The sequence below is a fragment of the Saccostrea cucullata genome, unplaced genomic scaffold (genome assembly GCF_032062105.1).
Source record: "Saccostrea cucullata isolate Sc308-1 unplaced genomic scaffold, CSIRO_AGI_Scuc_v1 ctg7890, whole genome shotgun sequence".
NCBI classification, from domain to species: domain Eukaryota; kingdom Metazoa; phylum Mollusca; class Bivalvia; order Ostreida; family Ostreidae; genus Saccostrea; species Saccostrea cuccullata.
In genome coordinates this window covers 1-12,231 of record NW_026924684.1, presented here as the reverse complement: position 1 = coordinate 12,231, position 12,231 = coordinate 1, and the positions used below count along the sequence as shown (strand labels likewise).

At 35.1% G+C, this 12,231-nt stretch overlaps 1 protein-coding gene across 1 annotated transcript; it reads left to right on the top strand.

Moving 5' to 3' along the window:
• Positions 1-1,315: 1,315 nt before the first annotated feature.
• LOC134267045 (ficolin-2-like) lies at positions 1,316-7,796 on the top strand. Its single transcript, XM_062749269.1, has 2 exons — positions 1,316-1,475; positions 7,541-7,796. The coding sequence occupies exons 1-2, from the start codon at positions 1,367-1,369 to the stop codon at positions 7,786-7,788; spliced, it is 357 nt and encodes a 118-aa protein (XP_062605253.1). The 5' UTR covers positions 1,316-1,366; the 3' UTR covers positions 7,789-7,796.
• The last annotated feature ends 4,435 nt before the right edge of the window (positions 7,797-12,231 follow it).

The window sequence follows — 12,231 nt, the reverse complement described above, 5'->3', positions numbered from 1 at the left end:
AAACAACACCACAATGTTAATCGATCGTTTGTTCGGTTGAGGTTCTAGAAGATATTGGATGAAAAATATTGAGATAAGGAACAGAATTAAAGCCCAAAAGTCCATAAACAATACGAACCAGGAGCAGAGCAAACACGGACCTCCACAACATCTGAGGTGGGATCAGGTGGATGAAGTTGAAAAGAAAATACATGGTCATAACGAACAGTATTCAAAATCCATTTAAACAACGCAGATCGGGAGCATGGACCTCCAAAAAAAACAGCAGGGGTGGGATCAGGTGCCATGAAGGAGTAAACATTCCCTGCCGACCGGTTGGACACCTACCACGTGCTCCCTGTAATCCCTGTAATGATTGGGGGGGGGATAAACTATTCCTGACCTTGAAGTTTGTAACAAAAATTAATAGGAATTGCAACAATTATAAGGGGTCTTGTTTAGGCCATTAAGAGTTGTGATATTAAAATTCATTAAAGAAACTTCAAAGAGAAGTTTATTAAATGAAATTGTTTTGCAATGTATGAATTTCTTACCTTGACCTTTGACCGTGTGACCTCAAAATAAAAAGTTTGAAGGTCATTAGGGGAATCTGAATAGAATTTCATAGCTAAAGCACAAATGCTTTCAAGATGTTGCCCGAAAATGAATCAGTATCCCTCAAGGAGAATGAGTCATAAAAAAAAAATCCTAGACTCCTCGAGATATCGTCTGGAAACGAAAGAGTTACAGACAGACAAACAGTCAGACTGATAGACAAACCAAAATGAATATCCTCTTCATCTGAATGAAAGCGGAGGACAAAAAATTCTTTTTGGTACTTCTATTTTAAGGGAATAGATTACCTCGAGACTGCTTTGATATCCTGACTCAGAAACCAAACTCTACATCCGGGGTGTACAGGGTCTGTGCGGGGGGCCTCCGAAGGGGGATCGATGTGTTGTGTGACATGGAAGTTGATGAAGGTGGATGGCTGGTGAGTACTACTTTGTTTCGCTGTGAAACAAAGAACTATGTACATGTACATGTAGTTAGTTACAAAGTGTACATGTATATATAGCAGATGTTTTCCTCTTCTGTATCCATCAGATTCCAATTATTTAAATTCACAGGTTGTACAGAAAAGATTAGACGGGAGTCTTGATTTCTTCAGAGAGTGGGCAGACTATCAGTTTGGTTTCAGCGATGAAACCAACGACACTTTGGATTGGTTAGAATTTTGTTTTCTTATGCTATTTAAAGGGTTTCACCAAAAAAATTAAATAAAGTAATTATTTTACCGATCTATTGTCAATAAAAACGTTTTATTGAAGGCAATGAGTTTTTACATCTGCTGACAAGCCAGGCTTTATATGAATTACGTGTCGACATGACCGATTTTGATGGAGAAAGCAGATTTGCCAAGTATAAAGTTTTTGTCGTTGGAAACCGGGAAACAAAATTCAGATTGACCATTGGAGGATATTCTGGTACAGCAGGTATGTGAAATGGACATTGGGGTACGCGTCCCTGGCCCCCACCCACGCACACAACTACCAAAGTCCTTTTTTCCAATATGTCTTCCCCTTCAAGTTCCATTTTCCATATCCCTGTCCAATTTTTCATCGTTTACATCAGTATATATTTAAGAAATCACTGTTTAGTTAGTATAGTATGCCAGGGCATCAAGGATAGTGAGAAACGTGGCATAAATTATCCCACGTTTCCCACTATCGTTGATGTCCCTGGCATACTACATGTATACTAACTAGTGATTCCTTATATTTCCATTTCATTGCGAAATTAAATTGTAAATCAGATTTTAATAATGTAGACCAATAGATTTTAATTACAGCCCAGATAGCAGAATGTTATTGGACCTTTGTTGGGCCAACAATGCTCCTTATGTTGGGCCACCGTTTGCATTCAACATTGGGCCATCGGTAATTTGCTCATCGGCCCTTAATCAAACCAACTTGTTGGCTCATTATTAGGCCAATGCAACAGTTAATATTGGGCCACTGTTGGGCCGATGTATTATTTCAATATTGGGCAAACGTCATTTTTGTACAATTGGGCCATTGTAAGCTATTAATATTGGGCCAACGGTAATTTGCTCATCGGCCCTTAATCAAACCAACTTGTTGGCTTTTTGTTGGGCCAATGTATCAGTTAATATAAGGCCACTGTTGGGCCAATGTATTTTTTTCAATGTTGGGCAAACATCATTTTTGTACAGTTGGGCCATTGTAAGCAATTAATGTTGGGCCAACGGTAATTTGCTCATCGGCCCTTAAACAAACCAACTTGTTGGCTTTTTGTTGGGCCAATGTAACAGTTAATATTAGGCCACTGTTGGGCCAATGTATTTTTTTCAATGTTGGGCAAACGCCATTTTTGTACAGTTGGGCCATTGTTAGCAATTAATGTTGGGCCAACGGTAATTTGCTCATCGGCCCTTAATCAGACCAACTTGTTTGCTTATTGTTGTACCAACGAACGGATATTATTGAGCCATTGTTGGGCCACTTATTCTTTCAATATTAGGAAAACATCAATTTTAGGCCAACGTTGGTTTGTATCTTATTGGCTCTCCATCATGACAACTCATTTGCTCTTGATTGCTGGCCATTTGTCCTCAAAATTGACAAACAAATATATACAATAAGGTTGTACTAGTTTTGTAGTACAGTTTAATGGTAAAAGTCCTTTAATACTATCTATATATGCTATATATGCTAGATTATTAGTTTAATACATATTCTCAATACTAGTATCTCATAGAATTGCCATCAACAAGCATTGCATTGTAAGTAGCTCTACATTAATTAAAAAACTGATGAAAAAGAAATCAAAATATAAAATTAAATTACAACATACTATAATTTTATTGCTCAGTGCATGAAGAAAACATTTAAGAACTAAAAGTTGGTGCTCACTTCAAGCGATACATGTAGGGTTACATGACTGTATACTCCCTCTCTGCTGTAAATTGATGCAAAAGTTAAGTAAATTACAAGTATCAATAAGCACGTCTAACAAATAATCCAAACCCTCATGTTCTTAAAATAATACTAAAATGAATCCCGTCATTTTGATTACTTACACAAAAATGTTTCTGGCATCTGCATCGTGTTTGTAACCGACAAAAAGACACAGAAAAGGGTAGAACTACAGGTATGTCACACTATATTACAGAAAAAAAGTTAGGCACTGCCACTTTCCATCTGATCCCTCTCCTAAGTCTTCTCTTCTCTCTCCCGAGTCTCCTCCTCCCCCTTCTTTTCTTCTCTGTCTGTTTCTCCCTCCCCCATATCCCTGTCCATGGCATACCTTAGCTATTCTTTGATTGTGTTCTCAATGTCTTTTTAGAATCTCCAGTAGCACTAAAATTGTAGTATTTGGTACTTAATACATTTGTTACTTTTTCAGTAAAAAGTAAACATACGATTAAATTTATAAGTATATCACTATATGTTTAAGCTGTCAATTAAGGAATAACCGTCTTTTTTATTTCATGGTGTGATTAAGTGATAAGCTTGCGTGATGAAGGCATTTATGCATAACATTTCTACGCTTGATCATCATCATCACAACGATTTTGATTCAATGTTGCCCCATATAAAATTCATGTATTGAAAATTTGTCGTTACACTGAACAAATTTTAAATGAAAGAACCCAATTTATGTTTAGTACTGAATTAATTTTGTTTTAACTTCAACAAGTTCAACATTTTCAAAATGTTTGATCATGTACTTGACGTTAAGTGTATATAAGTAAATTAAGTGGTAGACTTCTGAAATGCATTCTACTAGACACAAATTTCAATCTAAATAAGGGGCAAATTATTCATTGTTTAAACCGTATCAAAACACGTTTGTTATTTTATACTTTCATTTATTTTTCTTGTATAGAAACAAAAACATTTAATCACTGATAATTTATTTTGTTTTGATAAATTATAAGAATTTTAAATTTATTTTAGCTAGCTTGTATTTTCAAGTAGGATTGGTTGTAGATTTATTTCTGATTGAAGAGACAATCCGATTTGTTAATATACAGATTTGTAACAATTAAATGTTTATACGCATTGGCCCAATGTTGGTCCAATATATTGGGCCAACATTGGGCCAAGGAAGAAAATGACACTGGACCAACGTCATTTGCCAACATCGGCCCAATGTTCTTGTTGAAGTTTCGCCAACAATGTCGCATTCATTGGGCCGATGTTGGTGCAACGTTGGGCCAATATCTGTAGAAAAAACACTCTACATTGGGCCAACGTTGGCCCAACATATTTGGCTAACATTGGGCCGATGAGCAAACTTAAATTGGGTCAATGTCATTTGCCAACATTGGCCCGATGTAACCAATTACATTGGCCCAACGTTGGCCCAATGTTAGCATTCTATCTGGGGTACAGTGTTGACCCAACAGCACCTGGCCTCTGCACTTCCCCGTGTCTGATTTACACAGATTTGTACATAATATCGTTTAAAAACTAAACGTTAATTCAGCTGTGCCGAGGCAAACATATTATAAATACTTACAAAGTGGTTGCAGATATATGCAAGGTATCAGTCTCATTACGCTCGCTCGTGTCAGATAAAAAATGGCGCGGATATTACAAGTAGCCCGGTTGTTGTCTACCCATGATGCTCAGTCAGATTCATGGTATATTGGGCCAACGTAGGGCCGATGCCAATCCCCAAACAAACATTTTCATGATAATAGTTTTATGATATCATGTCAACAGTTAGCCCAACATTAGCGCACCATTATACATAACCAGCTATCAATATTCCATGTTGGGCCATCGTTGGCCCAATCAAGGTAACCCAACAGAATAGAAACATAATGTAAGATTTGGCAAACGATGTTCTGCTATCTGGGAATTATTACAAATAAATAAACATAAACACAATTCAAAAAATAGAATAAAACACTCTTTGGTGCTGTGATCACTTAAGTGCAAAGTTAAAATATTGAAAATATATCTAAACAAAAGCAGGCATCCAATGATAAGCATGGACAAAGAAAGTCTTCTTAATTATTTCAGAATGTGCCAATGTTGTCCAAACGTAAAGCTCAGAAGCTAATTATAAAATTAACACCATCAATTAGCTGGCAGTATAATAATTGGACCAACGTTGGCCCAATATAAATATCTCATCTTTAAAACACCTAAACAAAATAACACTCTTGTGTATTACTAATATTGTGCCAACATTGGGCCAACATAATACTACCAACTTGATAAGACATTTTCTTTAAGGGTGTATTACAAATATTGTGCCAACATTGGGTCAACATAATACTACCAACTTGATAAGACACTTTCTTTAAGGGTGTATTACAAATATTGTGCCAATATTGGGCCAACAAAATACTACCAAGTTGATAAGACATTTTCTTTAAGGGTGTATTACTAACATTGGTCCAACGTTGGGCCAACATATTACTCTCTACCAACTTGATAAGACACATTCTTTAAGGGTGTATTACAAACAATGGGCCAACGTTGGGCCAACATAATACTACCAACTTGATAAGACACGTTCTTTAAGGGTGTATTACAAACAATGGGCCAACGTTAGGCCAACATATTATTACCAACTTTATAAAACACATTCTTTAAGGGTGAATGACAAACAATGGGCGAACGTTGGGCCAACATTTTACTACCAACTTGATAAGACACATTCTTTTAGGGTGTATTACGAACAATGGGCTAACGTTTGGCCAACATACTAGTACCAACTTGATGGAACACATTCATATATGGTGTATTACAAACAATGGGCCAACGTTGGGTCAACATATTTACTACCAACTTGATAGGACACGTTCTTTAAGGGCGTATAACTAACAATGGGCCAACATTGGGCCAACATAATACTACCAACTTGTATATACACTTTTCTTTAAGGGTGTATTTTAAACATTGGTCCAACGTTGGGCCAACATATTACTACCAACCTGATAAGACACATTCTTTAAGGATGTATTACAAACAATGGGCCAACGTTGGGCCAACATAATACTACCAACTTAATGGGACACGTTCGCTAAGGGTATATTACAAACAATAGGGCCAACGCTGGGCCAACATATTACTACCAACTTTATAAAACACATTCTTTAAGGGTGTATAACAAACAATGGGCCAACGTTGGGCCAACATACTACTACCAACTTGTAAATACACTTTTCTTTAAGGGTGTGTTCTAAACATCATTAAACGTTGGACCAACACCAGGATCCATCCTTCCTTGGAAACTAAAGTGAATGGAAGTTGCTTACGTTGGACCAACATTGGGCCAACATAGGAATTCTGTCATGATCGAGAAGGTTGACTTGGTAACATTGGTCCAACTTTGGCCCAACGTTGTTCCTCCAACGCCAACCATACAACCTTTAACACATGTTGGCCCAACATAGTCATGCTATCTGGGAGAGGACTCCCATGCAAATTTCAATAGTCCTCGCCCACTGACAAAGGCAGCCGCACGAGATTTGCATGCATATTAGGCCTCTTTAGCTCCTGACCTATCGACCTGCCTAATCTACATTCCGGTAGAATTATCAAGATCTCAACTCCGCTAACTCTCAAAGAGTTATCACAGAGAAGAAAAAAAATAGAAATGGAAATATTTACATTTACTTAAATTTACCTAAAAATTCAAATCTTAATGTCTGCAAGGCGCAGTGGTTAGGGCATTTTCTTCTTAGTCGCGGAATAAAGAGTTGATCCTTACGTTGCCGGTTCGAATCCCACTGCGGGACGTGGAGACCGATCCTTTGGATGAGACCTTTAAAGTGAGGTCCCGTATCATGGCACGAAAAAGAATCCGTGCTGCACAAAGGCTTTAAGTGCTGAGTACAGGCCGCCATCAGCAAGACAGTGGTGTTTTTTTCAGTATGAATAGAAATTCTCGAAGGAACGTTAAACAAAAATTAAACAAAACAATTTATTCTTTGATCAAATAAAGAAGAAGAAAGAAAACTGGCTAAATAGTTTGCTCTTTTGAAGTGTTTGAGTATGATAAAGGATATTGGGGTCGTAAACCGTTATTAATGCAGCATACTATAGTAATTGGCTTTGCCATAAATAATTTAGCTAGTTGCCATGGTCTTGCTTTCTCTCTATTTTTCACCAGCAATTGTTCTTTTCGTCTCGCCATATGGCTGTCGTTTTATACGCTATACATAAGGTTTTGAGAGATATATAGTGGTCTTAATCAGTGCGATATAACTACAGAATTCCACTAAATAACAGTTTAAACTGAGTACAACCATTAAATGTTCTAATATACATTTGAGTGAACTGTATTTTGGTTGAAGTACTCCGGTATCCGTCAGAGAACATGGAAATATTTCCAAAAAAAAGAGTAAATTCTATTCATTGTTTGTACTAAAATACATGTATATTAGTGGCAGATATCTCTTTGTTTAAAATTTCTTGTAACTATGTTTTCAGTCTTGATTATAAGAATAGGCATATACAAGTAAATGTATATAATTATATTACACAGATCGTAAAAAGAAACCTTTAATTTTCAGGCGATTCCTTGTCTTCCCATAATGGAATGTTGTTTTCAACAAAAGATGTTGATAATGATTTAGCTAGCGGAAATTGTGCTGCCTCTTTCAAGGGAGGTTTTTGGTATAGTAACTGTCATACTGCAAATCCTAACGGACAGTACCTTAAAGGAAACCATGACAGTATGGCGGACGGCATCAACTGGAAAACATGGCGGGGCTACAAATACTCTCTTCAAACATTCAGCATGAAAATTAAACCATTATAAATCACAAACTGTTTTCACTTTTCAAATTAAAGTTTCTTTGATTTTACAGACATTTTTAGCTCATAAAAATGAAATACCAGAGTATCTAGAAATTATTGAAATGCATTTTCTGGCAAAGGTATGGCAAGCCCTTTTATTATTTATTCATGAAATAAAAATTTTCTTTCAATAGAGAGATATCTCTCTCAGCATAGAGAGATATCTCATTAGCTTATAAAGATATCTCTGACTAATTGAGATATCTTTATACCTTAGAGAGATATCTCTTTAAATAAAAGAGATATCTCTTTTTGTAAGAGAGATATCTCTTTTACTTACAGAGATATCTCTTTAAGCGAGAGAGATATCTCTTTAAGTCAGAGAGATATCTTTTTAACACGGTTAAAAGAGATATCTTTTGTAGTTGGAGAGATATCTCTTTAGATTTTCAAAAAAAAGATATCTTTTTAAGCTAAAGAGATATCTCTTTCAATGAAAGATATATCTCTTTTCCAGTCATCATTAAAATAAAATAATTAATTCTCCCCTTTAAAACGAAAGCGAAACAGGAAGTAAAATCTCTGAAATAGTTTCGCTGTTATAGCCAAGAAAAAAGACTGATCAAGATGCAGTACCCAGAATAATATATATGAACTAATTACTTTGTAGACAAAAATGCAATAAATTCCTTCTTTGAAACAACAAATGATAATGGCAACTTAGAATATCATGAATATGTCGAAATCTAAAAATACTTTTAATGTACTTCCGTGAATGAAAAACTTACTTCCGGTAAAGGGAGAAGACATTTCAAATGGAATTTAAATAAAAATAATGGAAGGGGGTATCTTTTATAATAAAGAGATATCTCTTTTGGCTTGAGAGATATCTCTTTTAGACCCTTTTGAAAGATATCTCTTTCACTTTGAGAGATATCTCTACAGATAAACTTAGAGAGATATCTCTTTAACTTTAAGAGATATCTCTTTTACTTGGAAAGATATCTCTCTATGTGAAAGAGATATCTCTCTAGTTGAAAGAGATATCTCTTTAACGTTCAGAGATATCTCTTTTCATGAAAGAGATATCTCTCAAGGAAAAAGAGATATCTCTCTAAGTTTAAGGGATATCTCTCTAAGTATAAGAGATATCTCTGTAACTTTAAGAGATATCTCTTTTATTTTTATGAGATATCTCTTAAAAATAAGAGATATCTCTTTAAGTTGAGAGATATCTCTATTTTTTAAGAGATATCTCTCTAAAATGAGAGATATCTCTGTAATTTTAAGATAAAATTCATTTTCCGAATAAATAGTAAAACGGCTTGCCATACAAAGGACTTAAATTTTAAAATTTTCAATTAATAATATTGATTAACAAGGAGGGATATTTCATTTTATAATAAAATTATCTGTAAAACCCTATACATGAAATAATTCGACATGCAAACTTGATCAATTTGTTTTCAATGACATATTAGACGTTTTTATGCATTCTTGAATTTCATCTTGCAACTAATGAATGGGTTGCTAAAAGGAACATTATTCAAAATTTGTTAGTATTTCATTTCATATTCATAAATCATTTTAAGATGCAATTATTAAAAAAAAGGAAAACAAACACTCAAAACCAGTATTTATTACACACTTAGTAATAAATACAGGGTTTTTGCATATGCGATATGGCTGACGTCACAATAGCCGTATCAACCCTGCAGGGCTGATATGGATTTGCGGGGCTGATATCCGTATCAGCCCTGCAAATCAAAATCAGCCCTGCTGGGCTGATACGTCAATTGTGACGTCAATATCACACCCTTAGTAAATTAAACCACAATAACAGTACTTGTACTCATACACAATTTTTGGTGGGTTCATATTCTCTTAATTTTAACTTTTTGAAAATAAGGTTAATCTTAATTTACAAATACATGTAATACTAATAGAATATTTTCAAATTACGGATCAAGTGCATTGAAATAGAAATAGAAACAAACCCAAATCGTACATGTATGTAAGAAGTCCATGCATGATTATTTACTTATTTTCTTCTCAACTGTATTTTATCACTAAGTATGTAATAAATATAATAAAACATACCCTTTTCCACATCACATCCTGTATCAGCCCTCGACCAATATCAGCCCTCTGGCTGATATTGGTGTGTGGGCTAAATACAGATGTGATATGGAAAAGGGTATGTATTATTCTCTATTTAAAGACTGTATAGCTAGATATAGTTATTTTGCAACTAATACACTAGTAATCACCTCCTCAGTATTATTCAAAGAAGGCTTTATATATGGACAAGTACAGTGCAGTCACTATTTATATGATCACACTGGATGACGTATCAACGTTGAATAACTGTTATACATGACCTAGCTATCTGTCAACGTCCATCATCTGGAACAAGATGGAACAGGCGATCACAGAAAACTGACCAAGTCTTCAAGATTCGTATATGATGAACAAAAGACCTCGGACTGATTTGCAGTCTACTGCCTATAGCATTTAATTTTCATTTAGGGCGTTTGTTGTCCAGTTGAAATGCCAGTTGATGTTCAAATCTAGAAACAGGTGTGTCCGTCAAATATCACGTGATTATATCTAGCGTATGGTAATGGTCGGATAACATTGATAGAGTGATGTATTATATGCATCAGATTTTCATCTTAATTTGATGTGATGATTAATTATAACTGCGATATAAGGAGTTATATAAAGTTCTGCTAAAGTTCACTAATTTTAAAAACATGCTCGGTAGGATATGCCCATATGTAATCATGCACTGTATGATAGGCTTAAAGGCAAAAAACCGGACATAGGTACGAAAACGTACGTAAGATATTAAATCTAAAATCGAGTCCGTTTAAATATCAGAACACCACAAAAATGAAAATATTTTCTATACAGTCTAGAAAGACTTAACTGAGACGGTAGGCTACAAAATGGACACAATGCTCATTTTCTGATCTTGATAAAGTCGCAAAAATCTCCAGCAGAAACTGTTGAAAAAAAAATGATGGTATAAAAATATCTAAATATGTGCGTCATCATATAATCTTTAAGCAAATAGCGGGAAAAAAAAATAGAGAACGTCTCTTCATCTAATTGTATAAATCAAAATATCAATTGTTTACTTGGCAACGCTTTTAACCATTTAAGAGGGTTGGGTGGTTGTAGCCATTTTTAGAAAAAGAGCTCTATCGAAAGATATTAATACATAAGTGATCAAATTTTAAATCTAAAATGTATGAAATTTTTCTTTTCCAAATGACAGTTGACAGTTTAAGATATATTATTTCAAAATTAAGTTATATCTGATGGTTAATTTGTTGACCCCCCCCCCCCACACCTCCATAACATATTAACCATAGCTGCTTGGTTTTATGATGGTGTATTTTATGTATTTTGTGTTTTTTAGGTCACCCAAATCAACTAGAGGTACTGTGAGCAGTGAGCTCACCAAATGATACCCCTGCCTCCGATATGATTATAATGGCTAAGTCCATGTTTTGCTCTGGGAGACGAGAAAAGGTGTAAGATCAGAAAGTAAAATTGGAGGTGCAAAGTGGCAATATGTACTAAAGAATCTGTGAAAGTATCATTAAATTTCATCAGGTGGTATAGGAGGAGTTGCGAATAGAGAGATGTCAACTTCCAAGGTCACATTTAATGCTGCCCAGTGAAAGGTCTTGTCACAAGAAATACACAAGTGGAGTGTAATTTAAGTCCATAGCGCCAGTTTTTCAAAGGATGTGACCAAGGTTAAAGTTTTTAAATGTAGGACAATCTCCATGGTCAATGTCAAAAGTTCAAAATACATGTAGCGGTACCCCAAGAGACGGTCACCAGAAATACATCTGTGAAATCCAATAGCCCTAGCTCTCAAGCCTTCAAAAGAGATGGTCAAGGTTCTTTTTATGTCCCCGTAATCGAGGATTCGGGGTATATTTTTTGTATCAAGATCTTTCCTTGAGTATGAATATTTTTTTTAACCTTAGCTTAGAGTTTGACATATGACCCATTATTTTTTATGCCCATGAATATGACCGTGGCATATAGTGTTTGTCATGTCCGTCTTCCGTCCTTCCGTCACACTTTGCGTGTAGCTCTTTTCAAAGCTCCATTTCAAAGAAACTATCCAAGATATTTTCATCAAACTTCATATGCTGATAGATATAGAGAGCTATGCAACTGCATCAACATTTTTTGACCTTGACCTTTCCTTTGACCTTGACTTTACTTTTCTTAAATTAGTGTTTAACTCAGTTTTAAACATACAGTTCTAGATGGTGTTATCAAACTTCACATGTTGATACATACTGATGAGAGCTATTCAACTACATCACCATTTTGACCTTGACCTTCCCTTGACCGTGACCTCACCTTTCTTTAATTAGTATTTAGCTCAGTTTTAAACATACCATTCAAGATATTTTTATACAAACTTCATATACTG

Excerpts from the sequence above, each read along its gene's own strand:
- LOC134267045 (XM_062749269.1), top strand. The coding sequence starts at position 1,367 with ATGACCGATTTTGATGGAGAAAGCAGATTTGCCAAGTATAAAGTTTTT. Across the intron at positions 1,476-7,540 it reads AGGATATTCTGGTACAGCAG|GCGATTCCTTGTCTTCCCAT; the intron begins GTATGTGAAATG and ends TTTAATTTTCAG.